General features: G+C 45.8%; 1 protein-coding gene across 1 annotated transcript; it reads right to left on the bottom strand.

Moving 5' to 3' along the window:
• Positions 1 to 429: 429 nt before the first annotated feature.
• Positions 430 to 15,025, bottom strand: GALR2 (galanin receptor 2). Its single transcript, XM_038370592.2, has 2 exons — positions 14,352 to 15,025; positions 430 to 4,822 (listed from the first exon to the last, which is right to left on the bottom strand). The coding sequence occupies exons 1-2, from the start codon at positions 14,705 to 14,707 to the stop codon at positions 4,042 to 4,044; spliced, it is 1,137 nt and encodes a 378-aa protein (XP_038226520.1). The 5' UTR covers positions 14,708 to 15,025; the 3' UTR covers positions 430 to 4,041.
• Positions 15,026 to 18,980: the final 3,955 nt, after the last annotated feature.

Genomic DNA, 18,980 nt, shown 5'->3' with positions numbered 1-18,980 from the left:
GAGCCTGAGTTGGACACAGCCTGATGTGAGTATATGCAACTCCCACTTGCAACAGGGCTAAAATTGGTCAACTGTGTTCAAAGGTGTGCCGGGGGACACACCAAATATTGCAGTGTACGTCTGGCTAGCTTCTCCTGCAGTATGTCCTACTGCACTCATCATGGCATCTCTTAGACATAAAGTGTGGTCTGGAGTCCTAGCACATGCCTATTTGGGGGGCAGATGAAGAGAAAATCCCCAATCCTCCAGAGGGCATGGTCTCGTCATCAACAGAACTAGATTCTTACTCAGGGTCCCTCAATGAACAAAAGAAAAACAACTCCCCACCCCCCAACAGCTGCTGTACCACCTCTGTTGGATTGTCGGACGTTAAACAGCATCTCAGCTGTAGAATCTCTCCGGGTGAAAGGAGACAGGACTCAGCTGTAATGAATATAAAGGTGGTTCTTTATTGAGGCAGCTGGACCCAGGCAGACCCTGGGGTTTGCTCGGGCTCTCCAGCTCCCATGCTCGTTACTGCAGCCCATGCTGCCTAATGCAATGATACCCAGACTGCGGATCACGAACCAAAAATGGCTCTTTAGCATGTCTCCTGAGGCTCTTTGCAGCACATGGTATTAAAACACTATGTGATTTCATTGTTAACCAAGTTATTAACCAGTCAGGATGCTTTTACTATGCTATTAACTAATTGCAGTTGATAAAATAATAATGCTTGGTCAGTCATTTTGCTGTGAGAATAATATATATTTCCCGTCATACTGTTTAAATATGACTAGATTGTACTATAGTAAATGGAACAATGAATTCACACGACTGTGGCTCTTTTGGCTTTGGCTTTTGATCATTTGGCTCCTGAACCACTGAGGTCTGAGTATCACTGGCCTAATGTCACAACACAGTGTCAGAACTAAGCATTCATGGAATACAGTGCTGGCTACACTACATGGCGGAGTCAGTATTTACATAGAAGCTCTCCAAGGGGCACTCAGATGCTGCAGAAGAATGGTGATGCAGTAGTTGGCACCCTTCTAGGTGAGCCGGTACTGAGCCGATGCCCCAGGCTGGGGAGCTACTGAAGGTGCCTTCTCTTGGATGAGATGTCAAGCTGGTATCCTGATTGTCTGTGGCAATTAAAATCCCATGGTTCTTTTTGGAATCAGCCCAGGTGTTTTGGTCAAGAGAGGGGATTTATATGCCCGTTAAGTTCAACTGGATATGTAATTCTTCATTTGCCTCCTAAAATGTCTCATGTAGGGCTACTGCTGGGTTCCACCATTTCAATGGCACATATAAAGTGATCTCTCTGGACATTCTGCAGAGCACTTTGAAACACATTGCAATTAAAAGTGCTAATGTATACACAGCATATGAAACAGACCAGGGTGGTAAGTACAGATATATACATTAGGTGAGAATCACAGCTCCACTTATATGATGTAAAAGTCCCCATGATCCCACATCTGGTTAGCACAGCTAATCTCATCAGTGGCAGACTCTCCCCTCAGTAGCAGCACCTGGCTAACCCATGCCATTAAAAATCAGTTTCCCTGGTCCACCTTCCTTTGCAGATGTTCCACACTGTCACCTGCCAGGAAGACTAAACTCACACCCCAAGATTTCATTCCTGGTCCAGACATGCCAACTTTATCAGGGGTGTTTGTACCTAGAGGATTGTTTCAGACCCACCTCTGATAGATAGGCAATGATCTTCAAAATGGTGGCTGGCTTTGTCGTCCTGTGGAAAAAGGGGACACATGGCTAGAACTTAGGCAGTCAGGGATAAGGATGAGAACCATGTGACTGGGCTAGCCACATGTCCAAAGTGGCCCAAGCCCCAGGGATACACTTGAAACATCCACCTTCTTCTTAATACTATTTAACATTTGTATTGTAATGGCACCTGAAAGCTCTGGTCAGGATCAGGGCCCCATTGTGCTTGACTCGGTACACACATATATGAAGACATGTTCTCTGACCCCAGTGATCTTACAAGCTAATAACACAGTGATGTATGCAATACAATCAAATACAGAGAATTGTAATATACATTGGTAACTGTTTGTTTGTATTATGGTAGATAAAATGTCAACTTTTCTTTGTTATGCCTCAGCCTAGACTGGCTGGTTGATTCTGGTGGAGGAGGGATTTGAAGGAGGAGGGTTAAGGCCAGGGGGGCCTTTCAGGTGAGTTTAGGGCAGGAATTCCAGGGGAGGGGCAGTGAGAAGATGTTTGTGTGAGAAGCTGACAAGTGGCTGGCTGAGGCTGTCATCAGGAAGGGGGATGCGTGAACTAAGGGGAGGGGTAGAACCGTGAAAGACCTTGAAGGCGAGGGAAAGAAATGCCTCAATTTGGAGCTTGAATCATGTCCAGGGGTGCTGGAAGAGAAGTAGGGTGAAGAAGTATCCCCAGCTTGAAGCACTAATAGCAACCCAATGCCTGGCTTCCATCATATAAAGGGGTTTGCAGTTTGGTTCAAAGACTCTCAGGGCCCCCGCTATAAAAATAGTTCCAGTGACCCTGCTCAAGTACTCAGCAGTAGCAACTAGACACTTACACAGGTGTCACATGGGGTTCAAAGGGTCTTCCCAGACACCGAGCCTAATTCAGCTAAATGCAGCCTGGAGTCAGGGGGCATGACTTCCATGGAATTTGCAGTGAGATTAATGGTGGAAGTTGCTCAGAAAATGGCGGTGTAATAAACAATGTGGCGTAACATGAGTGTGTGTAGCAGTCAGGGCAGGTGTGCAAAGCAAGTGACAGGCATTTAAACATTCAGGGAATGGGAGCATAATGAGCCAGATTCTGCTCTTCTTTTCAGCCAAGGAACTTCACTGGTTTCAGTGGAGTCACTCCAAAGACTCTGGCCTTTAGAGTTCCAAATGTGAGTTCAGTCATTCGGTTGGGTCTGAAGAACCTGCAGACCCAACATGATGCCAAAGGGAATTGGTCAAATTCTTGTTATGCTAGTGCAACCCTATTGAAATCTCCCCTTCTGTGCCCCCTGCCCAGGTTCCAACTGAACTGGCCCCTTTCTGCTTGTAGGAGGAGACTAGAGCACTTTGTGTTTCAACCCACTTGTCCTTCCACATATGTTCTCCTCCCTGTCAATCCCACTGTGACAACTTCTCCACCCATACCTTGTGTTGCTATTTACACGATCAGGCTGGCTGCTGCTTACATGTACTTTGCATGCACTGGTGCAAGTGACCACACCAGGGGCATGGCACCGAAGAACCCGGCTCATAATGCTGCATTTGTGACATCACCGTAATTTCCATTGCAACAGACTCCTGTTATAAATGCAAAAAGGTGAGATCACGGAGAACCTGTGAGAACTGAGCTTCCTTCCTGCACCTTTTATATACAAACCCTCTGAAACCTGTCCTCCCACTCATCCTTTTTGGAGACTCCTGTGTGACAGCAGAAGGGTTGCTGAACAAGCCACTCCCCTTTTTTGGTTGTTATAATGGAATGACTTTTACCAGCGCGGCAACGAGCTTCCCCAGTCAGCCACCTGCACCGAAGCAGGATCTTTTCTTTAGAAGCGCAGAGCAATCTGGAGAGAATGTTCTAGGGCCAAGGCTAGTGAGGGGAGCTAAAAAGGGCTCCCACAAGTCTTTCTCCTGCAGCCAAGTGGCTCTGTAAGACTTTCAAAGGTGCAAAATTCTTCCTCAAAGGAAATAAAATAATTTGCTTCCAATCTAACCCCCTCCGCCCCCCCCACCACACACTGACTGACCATTATAACAAAGTGGAGGGCCGCATACTAGTACGTGTAGGAATTGGTTTGGGGAAAGTAGGTTTTGATCGCTGGAGCAACGTGATGATGCCAAGAGGAGGGCAATGAAACCACATTCCACATAGCCGTCTTAATCATTCATGTGGCTGAGAGGATAGAAAGCATCAGCATTTTAAATGCTGCAATTCCTGTGAGTAGTACATTAAAGCCAAAGTTAGTCCTACCTGGGTCCACGTGACACTGCCCTAGAGTCAGAAGATTTTTTTTTTTTTTTTAAAGCCAGTAGGAAAGAAGTTCCACTAGGTGACATTGAAGGTGATGAAGGAGTTGGCTACTTTCTGCTGGCGCCCTAGCTGCTCCGTCTCCCCCCATGGCTGGCCTGGGATCTGGCAGCTGGTGAAGGACCTGGCAGGTGGGGGCTCATTGATGTGCGTCACTTCAGTCAGATCTGCCTCCAGGGTGCTGACAGTGTTGGTCACCTGTACCACATGTACCTTATTGGCCACCTTCTTGTGCAAGAGGCAGTTGAAGATCTTCTTGAAGCCCTTGCGGAAATGCTTGGAGACCAGGGCATAAACAATGGGGTTGACGCAGGAGTTGGAGTACGAGATCAGGTGCGAGAGGATCCTGAGCACGTAAGTGGCATGGTTGAAAGGAAAATAGCCGAACCAGACGCACAGGATGATCAGGTGATGGGGCAACCAGCAGAGACAGAAGAGGACCGCTACAATGATGATCATCCTGGTGACCTTGTGCTTGGCCTTCTTGGATTCGGACATGTCTTCAATGGGATCCACGGATGTCCAGAGGTAACGGATAGTCCTCATGTAGGTGAGGCTAAGGATCAGTACTGGGATGACATAGCTGAAGATGAAGGTGCAGATGTCCATGATCTTGCGTTGGGAGATCTTCCAGATGGGATGGCAGACAGTCAGGTTGGCCATCTGGAACTCCTGGTAGTAACTGAGATACGGGCCAGAGAAAATAAAGGAAAGACCCCAGATGAGGCAAATGGCTGTAAGCGCATTCCTGGGGGTTCTGAGTTCTCTAGAATGCAAAGGGTATCTAATGGCCAAATACCTGCAAGGGAGAGAACAGAACAAAACTACAGTTCTATTTAAAATGGAGAAAACATTATCAGGCCGGCTACATGGGGAGAACAGAAGGAGAAAGAGTTAAAATGAAAAACTTTGCACTTCTAATGTAATTTCTTGTTCAACTAATTGTCCCATTTCCAAGGGTTTGTCTCCACAGAACCTTTGTGCAAGACACTCAGGGTGTCTACAGTGCACTAGCCTGCCACGTGCTAACTGGCCAGGCGGACCCTGCGACCACGCACTAAAAGTTCCATAGTATGCTTTGATGTATTGCTGTCTCAAACTTTTAGTGCATGGTAGCTAGGTCGAAACAGACAATTAGTGCCCGACTAGCTAGCTAGGATGCTGTAGCGTCACACCCTGGCTTGGTGTCAAATCTCCATGTAGACAATGTGCCTGACCAGGCTGGTAGAGCGGAGATGGTAACTCAAACTTCTCTTTGTCACTGATTTTCACCATGTCTTTTACATTTTATATAATAACAATATATGGGCCATGGTGGCTGAGCTCAGATCCAAATCATTTTTAGGGTGTGATCTGAGTTTAAGGCTGAATTAGGGCTACGAATCTGGTTTGGATTAAATGGCACCTACATCTTGGAAGCTGCGGTTTCCAAAATGTCAGAATCTTGCAAGCTCGCTCACTTACCTGCTCAGTCACCTTGGATGGATACCTAAGCTTATTCTCATGAGATCTTGGTTACATCAAGAACAGAACTAGAAAATAGGGTTCCTCAGTTTGGGATCCAACTGGAACCAAAGCCATAGGGTTGAAGGGATTTCAGTTTCTGAAATGCCACCATCCAAAAAATCCAAAGGACTTAAATTTGAACTTCTGGTTTGGCCCATCTCTGTATATGACAATGACATAGTAAAAGCAGCAAACTCAAAGGGCTGTGCTTTCAGTGACTGGTGCTCCCTTGAAAATGCAGCTGCAAAAATGCACATTTGTACTTGTGAATGCAGTGACCTGTTTTATGCACATAACAACTGCTGTTGTTTGTAGGCACATGTTGCTTTGGTCTTTTGACCATGTGGCTCTTTAAGAGATGTAAAATATTTATATCTCATCAGCTCCACATCCATCAGAGAGCCTCCCCAGGGAATTGGCTCTGAAACAATGGTGGTGCACCAGTGTATGGGCTGGAGAATCATTTTATTTGCCACAAACAGTCAGCTCTCTGATTTCTGCACCTGGCACTAAGGGTGCAATTCCTGATTACCAACAGATCTGTCCTCAGGGAAAGAGCATGACCCATCACTTTTTCAAGGAGAAGAATTTCTCTTTCTCCATCAGGCAGAGAGAACAAAGCCCTGATTCCCCATTTCATTACTGCAATCTATGCTGGTGTAACTGACTTCAGAGGAGTTACAAGGGCTTAAAACTGGAGTGACACAGTTGGGAAACAGGGTTAAGGTTTTTCCTTCAGCACTATAAACTTCATTTCCATTGACGCTACTGAGAGTTTTTGCCAGTGACTTTAATAGGAGCAGGACCTTCATCTAATAAAGATGCAGCGTTCCTATTCTTTTCTCATGAAACAGGGCATGCTGCCGACTCTTGGCTACCTCCCATACTGAAGCTCCATTTCAAATCAAGCTTGTGAAGTGCCAAGATGATGACGTGTAATCAGCTGTCCTGTAGATTACACATCTCCCCCTTCCCCAACACGCCATCTCCACCTGGGCCCAAACCACAGAGGATGTGAGTTTGCTGCAGCTCCTAGCTCTCATGCAGAATCCTTCAGCTCAAGCAGTAATGGCTCTGACTTTCAGCTTTGTTCCCTGGAGAGAGAGGGAGTTATTGGGCGGTCATTACATGTGGTGATATGCCATTTTAAAGGGGGGTTTTCATTGTTATTAATTGTAACCGTAAATTAGCATAAATTAATAGACTTGCATTGCAAAACCCATCAAACACCTCCCAAAGTATATTCAGTCTTACCACGGGCACAAAGGTATCAGCTAGGATTATTATGTATAATGTTCTGGGGAGGATATGCAAAGAGCTATTGATGTTCAGCCAGCACTAGGTGGTCAATGGGAGGTCAGGGTACTGAGTGCATTGCAGGACTGAGATGTAACTGGTTAGAGACGTTTGCATATAGCTTTACCCTAATCCTGAGCTGCATGAATTTTAAAATGCATATCTAATTCACAGCAAGCTTTTTAAATTTTTAACATCCGCCTTTGCCCACCTGTGAATTCCTCTTGATGGTTATTACCTAGTAAACAGTCTCCAGATAAAACATGAGAAAGATTCTAGAGGCTTCTATTTCGAGAGGAACTGATCCATCAAAGTCCCAACCCCACAGCCCTTTTCGCTGAAGCCTGTGGGACTGTTTGCTGGAGTAAGGGTTGTTTTCCGATTGCAGGGGAAAGCCCAAACCCTACAGGCATAGAAAATCCCCCAATTCTGCAGCCTTTGGATTCTCACTGGCAATCAGAGTTGCATTCTTCAGGATCTAACCTTTCCTTTATGGAGAAGGGGGAGGTGAGGAGAGTCGTGAAATTTAAGTTTTCAGAACTCTGTTTTTCAAGTCTCCCCTGTTTAAACTGATGTCCACTGAAACCAACTAAGGGAAGCCTGCACACCCAGAAAAGTGTAAACTAGCCTCTTCTTTGTGGTTATAGAATTCATCCCCTCCAGCTGTTGCAACGATGACCATTTAAATGCTAAGTGTTTGAAGTGTATGTCTATACTACAAGCACTACAGCAACAGAGGAGCCACTGGAATGCAGACACTTGCTACAGCGACAGACAGGAAGGGGTTTTCCATCACTGTAGTAAATCCACCTGCTTGAGAGATGGCAACTGAGTCAACAAATTTCAGAGTAGCAGCCGTGTTAGTCTGTATTCGCAAAAAGAAAAGGAGTACTTGTGGCACCTTAGAGACTAACAAATTTATTAGAGCATAAGCTTTCGTGAGCTACAGCTCACTTCATTGGATGCATTTGGTGGAAAAAACAGAGGAGAGATTTATACATACACACACACACACACACACACACAGAGAACATGAAACAATGGATTTATCATACACACTGTAAGGAGAGTGATCACTTAAGATAAGCCATCACCAGCAGCAGGGGGGGGAAAGGAGGAAAACGTTTCGTGGTGACAAGCAAGGTAGGCTAATTCCAGCAGTTAACAAGAATATCAGAGGAACAGTGGGGGGTGGGGTGGGGGGGAGCTTGCGATGGGTACCCGCATGGCCCCACAGTATGCCAACATTTTTATGGCTGACTTAGAACAATGCTTCCTCAGCTCTCGTCCCCTAATGCCCCTACTCTACTTTCGCTACATTGATGACATCTTCATCATCTGGACCCATGGAAAAGAAGCTCTTGAGGAATTCCACCATGATTTCAACAATTTCCATCCCACCATCAACCTCAGCCTGGACCAGTCCACACAAGAGATCCACTTCCTGGACACTACGGTGCTAATAAGGGATGGTCACATAAACACTACCCTATATCGGAAACCTACTGACCGCTATTCCTACCTACATGTCTCTAGCTTTCATCCAGATCATACCACTCGATCCATTGTCTACAGCCAAGCGCTACGATATAACCGCATTTGCTCCAACCCCTCAGACAGAGACAAACACCTACAAGATCTCTATCATGCATTCCTACAACTACAATACCCACCTGCTGAAGTGAAGAAACAGATTGACAGAGCCAGAAGAGTACCCAGAAGTCACCTACTACAGGACAGGCCCAACAAAGAAAACAACAGAACGCCACTAGCCATCACCTTCAGCCCCCAACTAAAACCTCTCCAACGCATCATCAAGGATCTACAACCTATCCTGAAGGACGACCCATCACTCTCACAGATCTTGGGAGACAGGCCAGTCCTTGCTTATAGACAGCCCCCCAATCTGAAGCAAATACTCACCAGCAACCACACACCACACAACAGAACCACTAACCCAGGAACCTATCCTTGCAACAAAGCCTGTTGCCAACTCTGTCCACATATCTATTCAGGGGATACCATCATAGGGCCTAATCACATCAGCCACACTATCAGAGGCTCGTTCACCTGCGCATCTACCAATGTGATATATGCCATCATGTGCCAGCAATGCCCCTCTGCCATGTACATTGGCCAAACTGGACAGTCTCTACGTAAAAGAATGAATGGACACAAATCAGACGTCAAGAATTATAACATTCAAAAACCAGTTGGAGAACACTTCAATCTCTCTGGTCACTCGATCACAGACCTAAGAGTGGCTATCCTTCAACAAAAAAGCTTCAAAAACAGACTCCAACGAGAGACTGCTGAATTGGAATTAATTTGCAAACTGGATACAATTAACTTAGGCTTGAATAGAGACTGGGAATGGATGAGTCATTACACAAAGTAAAACTATTTCCCCATGTTATTTCTCCCCCCCACCTCACCCTCCACTGTTCCTCTGATATTCTTGTTAACTGCTGGAATTAGCCTACCTTGCTTGTCACCATGAAAGGTTTTCCTCCTTTCCCCCCCCTGCTGCTGGTGATGGCTTATCTTAAGTGATCACTCTCCTTACAGTGAAAAAGAAAAGGAGTACTTGTGGCACCTTAGAGACAAATTTGTTAGTCTCTAAGGTGCCACAAGTACTCCTTTTCTTTTTGAGAATACAGACTAACACGGCTGCTACTCTGAAACCTCTCCTTACAGTGTGTATGATAAATCCATTGTTTCATGTTCTCTGTGTGTGTGTATATAAATCTCTCCTCTGTTTTTTCCACCAAATGCATCCGATGAAGTGAGCTGTAGCTCACGAAAGCTTATGCTCTAATAAATTTGTTAGTCTCTAAGGTGCCACAAGTACTCCTTTTCTTTTTGAGTCAACAAAAGAATTCTTCCATTGACCTAGCAGTGTCTATACCAGGGCTTAGGTCGGCAAACCTATGTCTCTCGGGGGGGCGCGAGGGGTTAATTTTTCACATCCCTGAGCGACAAAGCTAGGCCAGTCTACATTTTAGGTGTAGCTCAGACCTGCGTGTGTCATTCAAAAGGTTAGTTCCCCAGAGCGAGTCACTGCAACTCACATTGCCTCCTGTGAGGTTCTGGGCACCTTCCACTCCCAAATGAGAGATCATTGATTGAGTCCCTTGTTTAGTACATTACTAACAAACCAGTGAGTGTTGAATCTAACTAGCTTGCGTCAAATGCAAGACTGGAAGGGAAATATATCGAGTGGCAGGATTTGACAAGGCAGAGGTGCCTCAGAAAATGGAACGAAATGCGTTGATCCATTTTGTACTACTCTGAGGGTATTTTATGCCAGCCTCATTTTTGGAATCCTTAGTCTTGGACTGACTTGGTTATTGTATCAGAAGACTGGCACCGAAATACTGTGAAGATAGGCACATTGGAAATGTCATTGAGAGATTAGTGAGAGATAGTAAACAAGAGGCACAGGATGTGAGTTTCCTTCAATCTCATTCACAGCTCCCACTGCTTTTCCCTCTGAAAACTATCATCAGGAACAACGGGAATACGATGATCATACAGAGGAAAGATTTAAATGATAGTTTAGTAATCTCCCGATTATACATCAAACTCCTGTGGCCTCAGTTCTCTTTTCACATAGTTCTCAGAAGCTTTACACTGGTGTAACTCCACCGGCGTCAATAGAGTTACTCCTGATTTTACATTGGTGGGAGAGGAGAATCAGGCCCTTCACCTGCTTTAATTATACGTAGGCTTGGAAGGATTAGCTTTTTATCAGTAAATGTCATCAAACATTATTTTCACCACTGTACATACACAAACTGATGAAAAAATACTTCCATTGATAATACTCGAAATATACAGACAGGTAAAGTAAGAAAAATCCTGCTTGAGAACATATTAAAGTTTGACGCAAGGCTATTTACTTTCTATATGTCCACGTGTGATGTGGACAATTTGGGTTACAAAGCTTTTATATTTTGAATCTCAAAGTCTGCCACTAAATAATTGTCTTCCTGCCCTCTGATTTCCCACAACTGTGAAAATTTAAATCGATTAAAAATAGAAAAAATGCTTAAAAATAAACAGCGATCTTATCTGTCAAAATTATAGAAAAATAAAAACTGAATTCTGCCAAGCCGAATTATACCTGCCCTTCTACAGCTCCTTTGGTGACAAGTGGCTGCTGCATAAAGCAATTATTTATTGCAAAACAAATAAGATATAAAAAATAAAATACAATTTTGTGAAAGGCAAAGAAAAGACAACTTTCTGTCTGGCTTCTGTTCTATAGTGGCCTGCCAAGGGTTTGCAAAAAGGGCTTTTGGCATCTTTCTAGTTGGCTCTAAGATCCAAAGATCTTGCAGGTTTGAAGTCCTGAAGGCCGAGTACTTTTGACTTTAAATAGAAAATATTCTAATAGAAAAGTTTCAAGAGCCACGGATATCTTTCTCGCTGCAAATTAATTACTTCTCAGCCTCTTGAGTGCTGAATTGGTGGTAGAGATCAGCAGGAGGAAATCACAATTACAAATGTCAAACGCTGCAGGCTGCCTTCATTAGGGACAATTCCAATTCCAAACCTCGCTGTTGTACATGACAGTTTTAATTGAAAACCAGCATTCGTTCTAATCTACAGTATTGTCAGGTGCCCCCAGGCCAGCCTGGAATCATTACCCGGCGTTTTAATAATAATTAATAATAATAATATTCAATAATGTATGTTAGAGAGAAATGTTCTTTCGAGTAATGCAAATAAAAGCTGTTGGTGAATGGAAATGTTTAACTTTTGTAACTCTTTTAAAAAAATTTACCTACTTTGCCATTTATCAAATACTATTTACAAAGCAGGTGTGATTTCTGTAATTCCTCAAATAAGCTAGGAGCTGCTGCTCACATTATGACATCTGTTTCTGAGCCTCTATGCCAAGATCACGGACAGTCGTAGCTTGTTCTTCTCTCTGGTTTTGATAACCTGCCTACCTTATCTCCCAAAACCTTGAGTTAAAACAATCAGGGACAGATTTTGATCTCACTTACATCAGTATAAATCTAGACTGCTCCAGTGAACTAAATAGCTTTCTCCACATGTACGTCCGTGTACATGAAATTAGAATCTAGCTGCCTGTTTCTTTTGAAATCCTTTCCCCAGCCTCCTTGTTGTTCCCACACATTTCCCAGCAACTTTGTTATCCTTTAGCAATTCTAGACACTGAAAACTTTCTGATCATTTAGGGCCAGATTGTGAACCCATTCCTTACACTCGTGAGCAGTTACATGTACAAGTAACCTTGTTGTCGGATAAGTAAATGCTCATCGGTAGGCATAAGGGATTCACACTCTGACCCTCAAGAGTTTCTCTGCTGTTAGCATTACACCAGCATTCTCTTGTTGTCTGCTCTTAAAAAGCAGCCCTGGCAATGCCCCCAGGAGACTCGGGAAGTGTACACTTCCGAAACCTCCATTTAAATTCTTCAGTTTAATTAACACGCTCCCTTATTTACATGAGCAAGCTTGCTCTTTACATGCCCTGCTTTCCTTGGGGATGGAGATGTCTCCACTGTAGCTTCTGTAGCGGAAAGAGACCCGTTTCATGCTAATATTGCCCTTTGGTTTCCATGTGGTTTGACCTGCATGCTTTACACATTTACCCATCGCTGTATCTCTCTGTGGCCCTCAGAGAAAATCATACAGGTGTGACCTGATGTCACAGGTATGTCTTCACAACAAAAACCAAAGGTGTGTTTTTATGTTGAGTTAAAATCCGAGAGAAGATGAGGCAGTTGTTGTTTTCACGTGGGTGAACGGGTCGAGTTAAAGGCTATGTCTGTGCAAAAAAGGTGGTGGGGGGCAGTGTTCACTATCCTGCTGTAAAATCTTAGTGGAAATAAGGCACCTGTAGCTCACCCCCTGCCCATGGCTGACCTCACCTACTTTCAGTTGCAGGAAAATCTACAGGTGCCTTGTCTTCACTAGGATTTTGCAGCAGGCTGGCTAATGCACTTTCATTATCCTGAGGTAAAAACCCAACTCTTTGGCAGTGGAGACAAAGCCTATATAGTCACATTGGTGCAAACCCGCAACATAGGCCCAATTGGCACCTAAAATGTAGGTCATCCTTGCTACATTTCTAAGGGGTGTGAAAAACACCCACCTCTGAGAGACATTATTAAATTGACCTAAGCCCAGTGTAGACAGCGCTAGAATTCTTCCATTGACTAGCTACTGCCTCTCAGGGGGTGGATTAACTACAGCCAGAAAAAAACTCCTTCTGTTGCTGTAGCAAGTGTCTACACTACAGTGGCATGGCTGTGTCACTGTAGCGTCTGGAATGGAGACATCGCCATAGACACGATGGGCTGATGTAAAACTGAGTTTACAGTGGTGCTGTTTAGTCCAGTAACTAATCTCTCCACTCCTAAAAAGGGATTTTAGGCCATGTCTACACTACAGCTGTTACAGCAGCACCGCAGTTGGACCACAGGAGTGCTGTAGTGTAGATGCTTCCGACACCAATAGCAGGTGTTTTTCCAGCGATGCAGTTAATCCATCTCTGAGAGAGGTGATAACTAGGTCAATGGAAGAATTCTATCTGCCTCCACACAGGGGATTAGGCCAACCTAGGGCATATAATTTTTCACAGCCCTGAGGGACCTTTCTAGGTCGATCTAATCGTTAAGTGTAGATTGGTCCCTACCTGAACTCTGCTTAAACCACACCGTTTTCTACTGCTGTCCCTCCTTCTCTTTCACTGACAAACCTCCTGGCCCCTCTGAGGAGCTGAGTCAAGGGAAAGCAGTTGTGCTTCTCCCCTCACTCACACTGATGTAGCACGACTCCTGTCAATGGCCCCACTCCGGCTTTCCTCTCTTCCTCCATGAGAAGAGACTCTGGCCCTGCATGTGGACCACGATTTGGGTAATGACTCTGAACTCTGCCAGCCAGGCTGACCACCCAAAAGCAAAGTGCTGCTGCTTTCATCTGTCTCTCTCCTTCAGCCATGGGAATGCTTTGGGGTCCTCCGCTCCGTCCCCCTAGCGAATTCATCTACTCTGAGCTGGGCTGGGGCCAGGAACTGGTCCCAGGTAATGCAGCATCCTCAGGTCAGCCGTCTACGGATGCCTAATCCCCCCTCCTCCTCCTCCTCTCTCTGCAGAGCACAGTCCCATTTCCTCTAAGCTGCCTCTTTCCACCACCCATGCGAAGACCCGAGCTTGCTGGGGCTCTGCAACTTTCAGGAACACCCCCCTCCCCCCCTGCAAGAAGCCGTGAGAGCCTTCTGTCCCACTGGGGAGCTCACCTCCCGCTCCCACACAGCACCCCTCTGCTAGCCCTCCCAATGCAGCTGCTGGTTCCCTCCTGCCCCTGATTCCCTATGCCCTCCAGCTCTCTCCGGTAAGGTATGGGCAGAGCAGGAGAGGTTCTGGCTGGCTGGCCAGGTTGGAAAGTAACCAAGGCAAGTTGCTGAGAGTTATGTGCCAAGGTGGGGAGGGGGGGCGGGGGCTGGAAGGAGGGCAGCCCCCTGCTGCCCTGGCCTCTCCGCTTTCCTACCTGTCCAGGGAGACGGTGGCCAGGGTGAAGCTGCTGGCGTACATGGTCAGGTAGATGAAGAAGTGCACGGCTTTGCACAGGAAGGGCCCGAAGACCCAGCCCTCCAGGGTGTAGATGGTGGCTTGGAAGGGCACGCAGCACACGATGAAGCACAGGTCGGCCACGCCCAGGTTGAGGATGAAGAGGTTGGTGGTGTTACTCGCCTGCCCGTTCCGCAGCAGCACGGCCAGCACCAGCGAGTTGCCCACCGTGCCCAGCAGGAAGATGAGCGAGTACGCCAGCGGGATGAGCACGGCCTCGGGCGGCCAGCCGGCCTCGCCGCCGGGCGCGTTGAGCGGGGCCAGCGAGCTGTTCATCGCCGCGGGGGCCCCCGGCTCCTCCCCAGACACAGCTGCTCAGCGAGGCACACGCAGGCCGGGGGGAGCGCGGGGCGCCTCGCTCGCGGGCATCCTCCGGGCACTCGCCGCTCCAGCCCCTGCCCGGATCCGCGCGGCGGAGTCTCGCTTAGCTCGCGGCGAGCCCCGCAGCCCGACGGGCCCCGGCGCGGTTCTCTCCGCTTCGCGCCCTGGCTCGTCGGCGGCTCGGCTTCTCGGCCGGCGCGGGAGCGTTTCCCGCTCGCCGCCTGCTGCCTCTCTGGCTGCAGAGCATCGCGGCAGCCTCTGGGAAGGGATCGGGGCGGGGGCGGGGGCGGGGGCAACTTCTTGGCAGTTTTTATTTATTTATTCATCTGCCCCCTCCCTCCTTGGAGCCCAGCCGCTCTGTGAGCTCGGCACCCGGGGGACAAACTATATAGATCGGAGCCAGGCTCTGGTTTCCCTGGTGACAAACCCCTGAAATACAATGAATGGTGTCTATGGAAACCTAAGGCTGGCCTCCGGGCCGCCTCCCAGCCCCCTGGTCTGTTCCTTCGCGCCTAGACCTCAGGGGGGTCCGGAGGTTGCCCATGTGAGGGGCAGAGGGCTGCTTTCGTTCTCCTCCAAGGAAAACTTGGGGCTAAAGGGAAATGGTCCTAGTCCAACCACGCCTCCTGCAACCCCAGCAGGCAGTAGCTGGCCCAGGCAGGCTGGCGTTCTGCTCTGCCACGTGTCAGAGCTCTGCGCAGAGCTCGTGTGGAACCGGCTCTGCGGGCTGGATCCAACAGAGCGGCTAGATGCCGGACTATTGATTTGTTTCTATGATCCCGCTGTCTCCTGGCTTCTGAGACCTCAGCAGAGGCAAATCCTAGAGTCCCCTGTCTTTCCACCTTGAAGTCAGTGGGAGTTTTGCAAGAGTGAAGGAAAGACTGCAGGAACTAGATGTAATATCGGATAAATATTAGACGAATAATACCTGGCCAGTTTTTCTACTGTTATTTCTTTTATTGTGGTGACATCTCCAGGCCTCTTGAGGGCTGCATTGTGCTAGTCACTGCACACACAAAAGATGGTCCCTGCATCAAAACGATCTATTTTGGCTTTCAGGTTGCAGAAGAGTTGTTGGCTTTGTCATCTTTTGAGCAATAAAGAGGAAATCCAGCAAAGCCATCCGCAGTGGGAACAAATGCTTAACAACACCTCACCTCTCAACCAGCTACAAAATTGCATTGTTTCCCCTCGGTACCTTTCCAAAGTATTTTCTTATCGTCGTAGAACACCATCAATTCTTTGAGTACGTTTCACTTCGCTGATGTTCGCTTGGCTTCGGATTAGTGATCAGTAGTAATACAAAAAAATTATAATCACTGATACTTTCCACTTCGCACCTAATGACATCAAAGGGCTTTATGAGCACTAACGAAGTAAGCCTCACAGCAACCCTGTGAGGTTCTGTGCACATGGGTAAACTGAGGCACGGAGCAATGAAGTGACTTGCACAAAGTTGGAGGCAAATCAGTTGTAGTGTGGATCTGCTGGCTCCAGGCCTATGCATCTGCATCACTAGGCCCTGAGTCTGCATTCAGAGAACAAACACATTGTAGGAAATCCTACTTTGTTCCTGGTTATACAGCCAAAGAGGCTAAATAGGTTGAATACAGTATTTGCTGTGACTTATATGCTCAGCTCTACTGATTAGGAAGAGGATGCTGCAACGAGCTATGTTAGCAGATACCAAACACCCACAATTCTTTGTACAGTACCAGACCCAAACTCCCACAATTCTCTGAATATAAAGTGTACTGATGCTCTGTGTCTATAATTCTAGGTGCTTTAAACTTAGGTTAAACCTCAATGTGTGACCAAATGATAGAATGTATGTAATATTTTACTCTTATCCCAGTGGTCTCTGGAGAATATGTCCAGAGGTCCACAAAGGAGCCATTTGTTATTGATGAGGGATACTCGTGATTGCAAATGTGTTCTGTAATTGATGAGATGATAAACTATTAAGAAATGTTTTTAACTCATCAGGAATTTCTTGTTGTCACAGATATTTTCTGTAATAATGACTTGGTTGGAAATATCTTTAGTTTATCAGCCATGTAAATTAAGGTACCATCAAGGAATTTCCACTTGTAATTGGGTGGTGGGAGAGGAATTTCTCTCTCTCTCTCTCTCTCTCTTTGTATACACCCAGCTGCAGAAATGCATCTCCAGAATCAGTTTGGTGATGTATAACCTTCCTTTCTGTATTGTGCAGTGTTAATCTTTGACTAAAAATCTTTGATTAATAAATTCCCATTGAGCCTGGAGTCAGCTGGAGTCTTATTAAGAATCAAAATTGTATCCTAACAGCTGTCAAAGATGATAACGCTTTTCCACTAAAGAGCAGGGAAGAAGAAAGTCACTCTGGGAGAAAAGTTTCAGAGTAGCAGCGTGTTAGTCTGTATCCACAAAAAGAAAAGGAGGACTTGTGGCACCTTAGAGACTAACAAATTTATTTGAGCATAAGCTTTCGTGAGCTAAAGAAAAGGAGGACTTGTGCACCTTAGAGACTAACAAATTTATTTGAGCATAAGCTTTTGTGAGCTACAGCTCACTTCATCGGATGGGCACCTTAGAGACTAACAAATTTATTTGAGCATAAGCTTTCGTGAGCTACAGCTCACTTCATCAGATGGGCACCTTAGAGACTAACAAATGTATTTGAGCATAAGCTTTCATGAGCTACAGCTCACTTCATTGGATGCATGGGAGAAAAGCTATCAATTTGCAAAAAGAGCCTTGCAGCATGGAACTGCCTGAGCCCCCGATTCAGAATGGACAGCTGCCACTAGACAATGCAAGACGGACATCCTATTGAAAACAAGAGAAGAGGAGGCTGGGGGTTAAGGCCCTGGACTGGAACTCAGGAGATCTGTGTTCAGTTCCCAGCTCAACTACAGGCTTTCTGTGTGACTTTGGACAAGTCACTAAGTCTCTCTGTGCCTCCTGGTCCATCTGTAAAATGGGAACAATACTTTGTCTCCGCTCTTTAGACTATTTCTCACTATGTGTCTGTACAATATCTGGCACAACAGAGCCCTGATCTACTAGTAGTAAATACTACTACTACCACTATGTGCTACTATAATATAAATAATAACCCCCTTTTCCATTGTAAAGCCTGCTTCTAGACACTGATAGTTTGTTTTATTGATTTTGCTGGCCCCTCTGTTCCTTCTCAAGCTATTGCAATTGTAAATTGACTTGCATGGGTTTCTTCTCTTTACCATTTGCAGTTATGTGTACACATGCTGAGATCTTTTTCAAAGCTTCTTTACAAATGTTTGTGTAAATTGAGGGCTGGATTGATGGTACTGCAGACCGAAGTCTTTCGTTGTATAGATCCTGACCCTTGGAAGAATCACCTCTTGGAGCGAGAAAATAATTGATTCTCCTTATCCTATTCAGTCCTAGGTCCTTCACTGGAGCTCTAAAAAAAACCCCACCATTGGTGATGCAAATTTTTACCCATGGGGAATTGAACTGAAACCACCAAAGTCATTTTGCCTAGGACAGCTAGCAGCCCTCAGATGGTAGAACAACTTTGGGGCACTTCCAAGCTGGGTTTGTAGACTCAGTTTTCCATTTCCTTGCACCTTCTGTCCCTGTATCCCATGCATGACCCACTAACTCCCCCAACAATGCAGTGTTGTCAAGTCACATCAAATCCCCTCTTTCAACCCCCGGCTGCCCCAGAGGATGAAAAAGGTGCAGGTTTCCAGATGGAATCTGTGCAATGAGCCAACTGGTGACAGTTTTATCCTTAGGATTTACAGAATCCACAGCAGATTCAAAGCCTCTGGCAAATGTAAGCACTTTAAGTATCAAGAGGGAAATGGCATGGTAGAAATGTGCTTGAGCTAAATTCCACCAATTCTTTATCATTAGAGTGAACTCCCTTGACAGAAGACTAGAGAGGATGTTTGTGCTGTGCGTATCTCATTTGCAATGTAATAGACTTCAGCTGCCTTAATGAGACATATATAAATGAAAACAGCAATCATTTGTAAAAGGTGTTTTAGCTGAGTCAAATCCCACCTCTCTGCTTGAAATGAACATCACTTTAAAAACATGTTTGGTAAAGAAATCTACTCCAGTACAGCGAGTCTCATCTCAAACTTAAGAGCAGGTGGAAACACACTGAATATTAAAAAGAAGATTGAAGTCAAAAACTTAAAATGGAAAGAAAAGATGCAAATTGTGATTTTTCACTTAGGCCCTCATGTCC

This window comes from Dermochelys coriacea, chromosome 14 (genome assembly GCF_009764565.3).
Source record: "Dermochelys coriacea isolate rDerCor1 chromosome 14, rDerCor1.pri.v4, whole genome shotgun sequence".
NCBI lineage: Eukaryota > Metazoa > Chordata > Testudines > Dermochelyidae > Dermochelys > Dermochelys coriacea.
Note: the sequence above shows the minus strand (reverse complement) of the source record. Positions and strands in the feature narration are given on the sequence as shown.

Excerpts from the sequence above, each read along its gene's own strand:
- GALR2 (XM_038370592.2), bottom strand. The coding sequence starts at position 14,707 with ATGAACAGCTCGCTGGCCCCGCTCAACGCGCCCGGCGGCGAGGCCGGC. Across the intron at positions 4,823-14,351 it reads GCCACCGTCTCCCTGGACAG|GTATTTGGCCATTAGATACC; the intron begins GTAGGAAAGCGG and ends TCTCCCTTGCAG.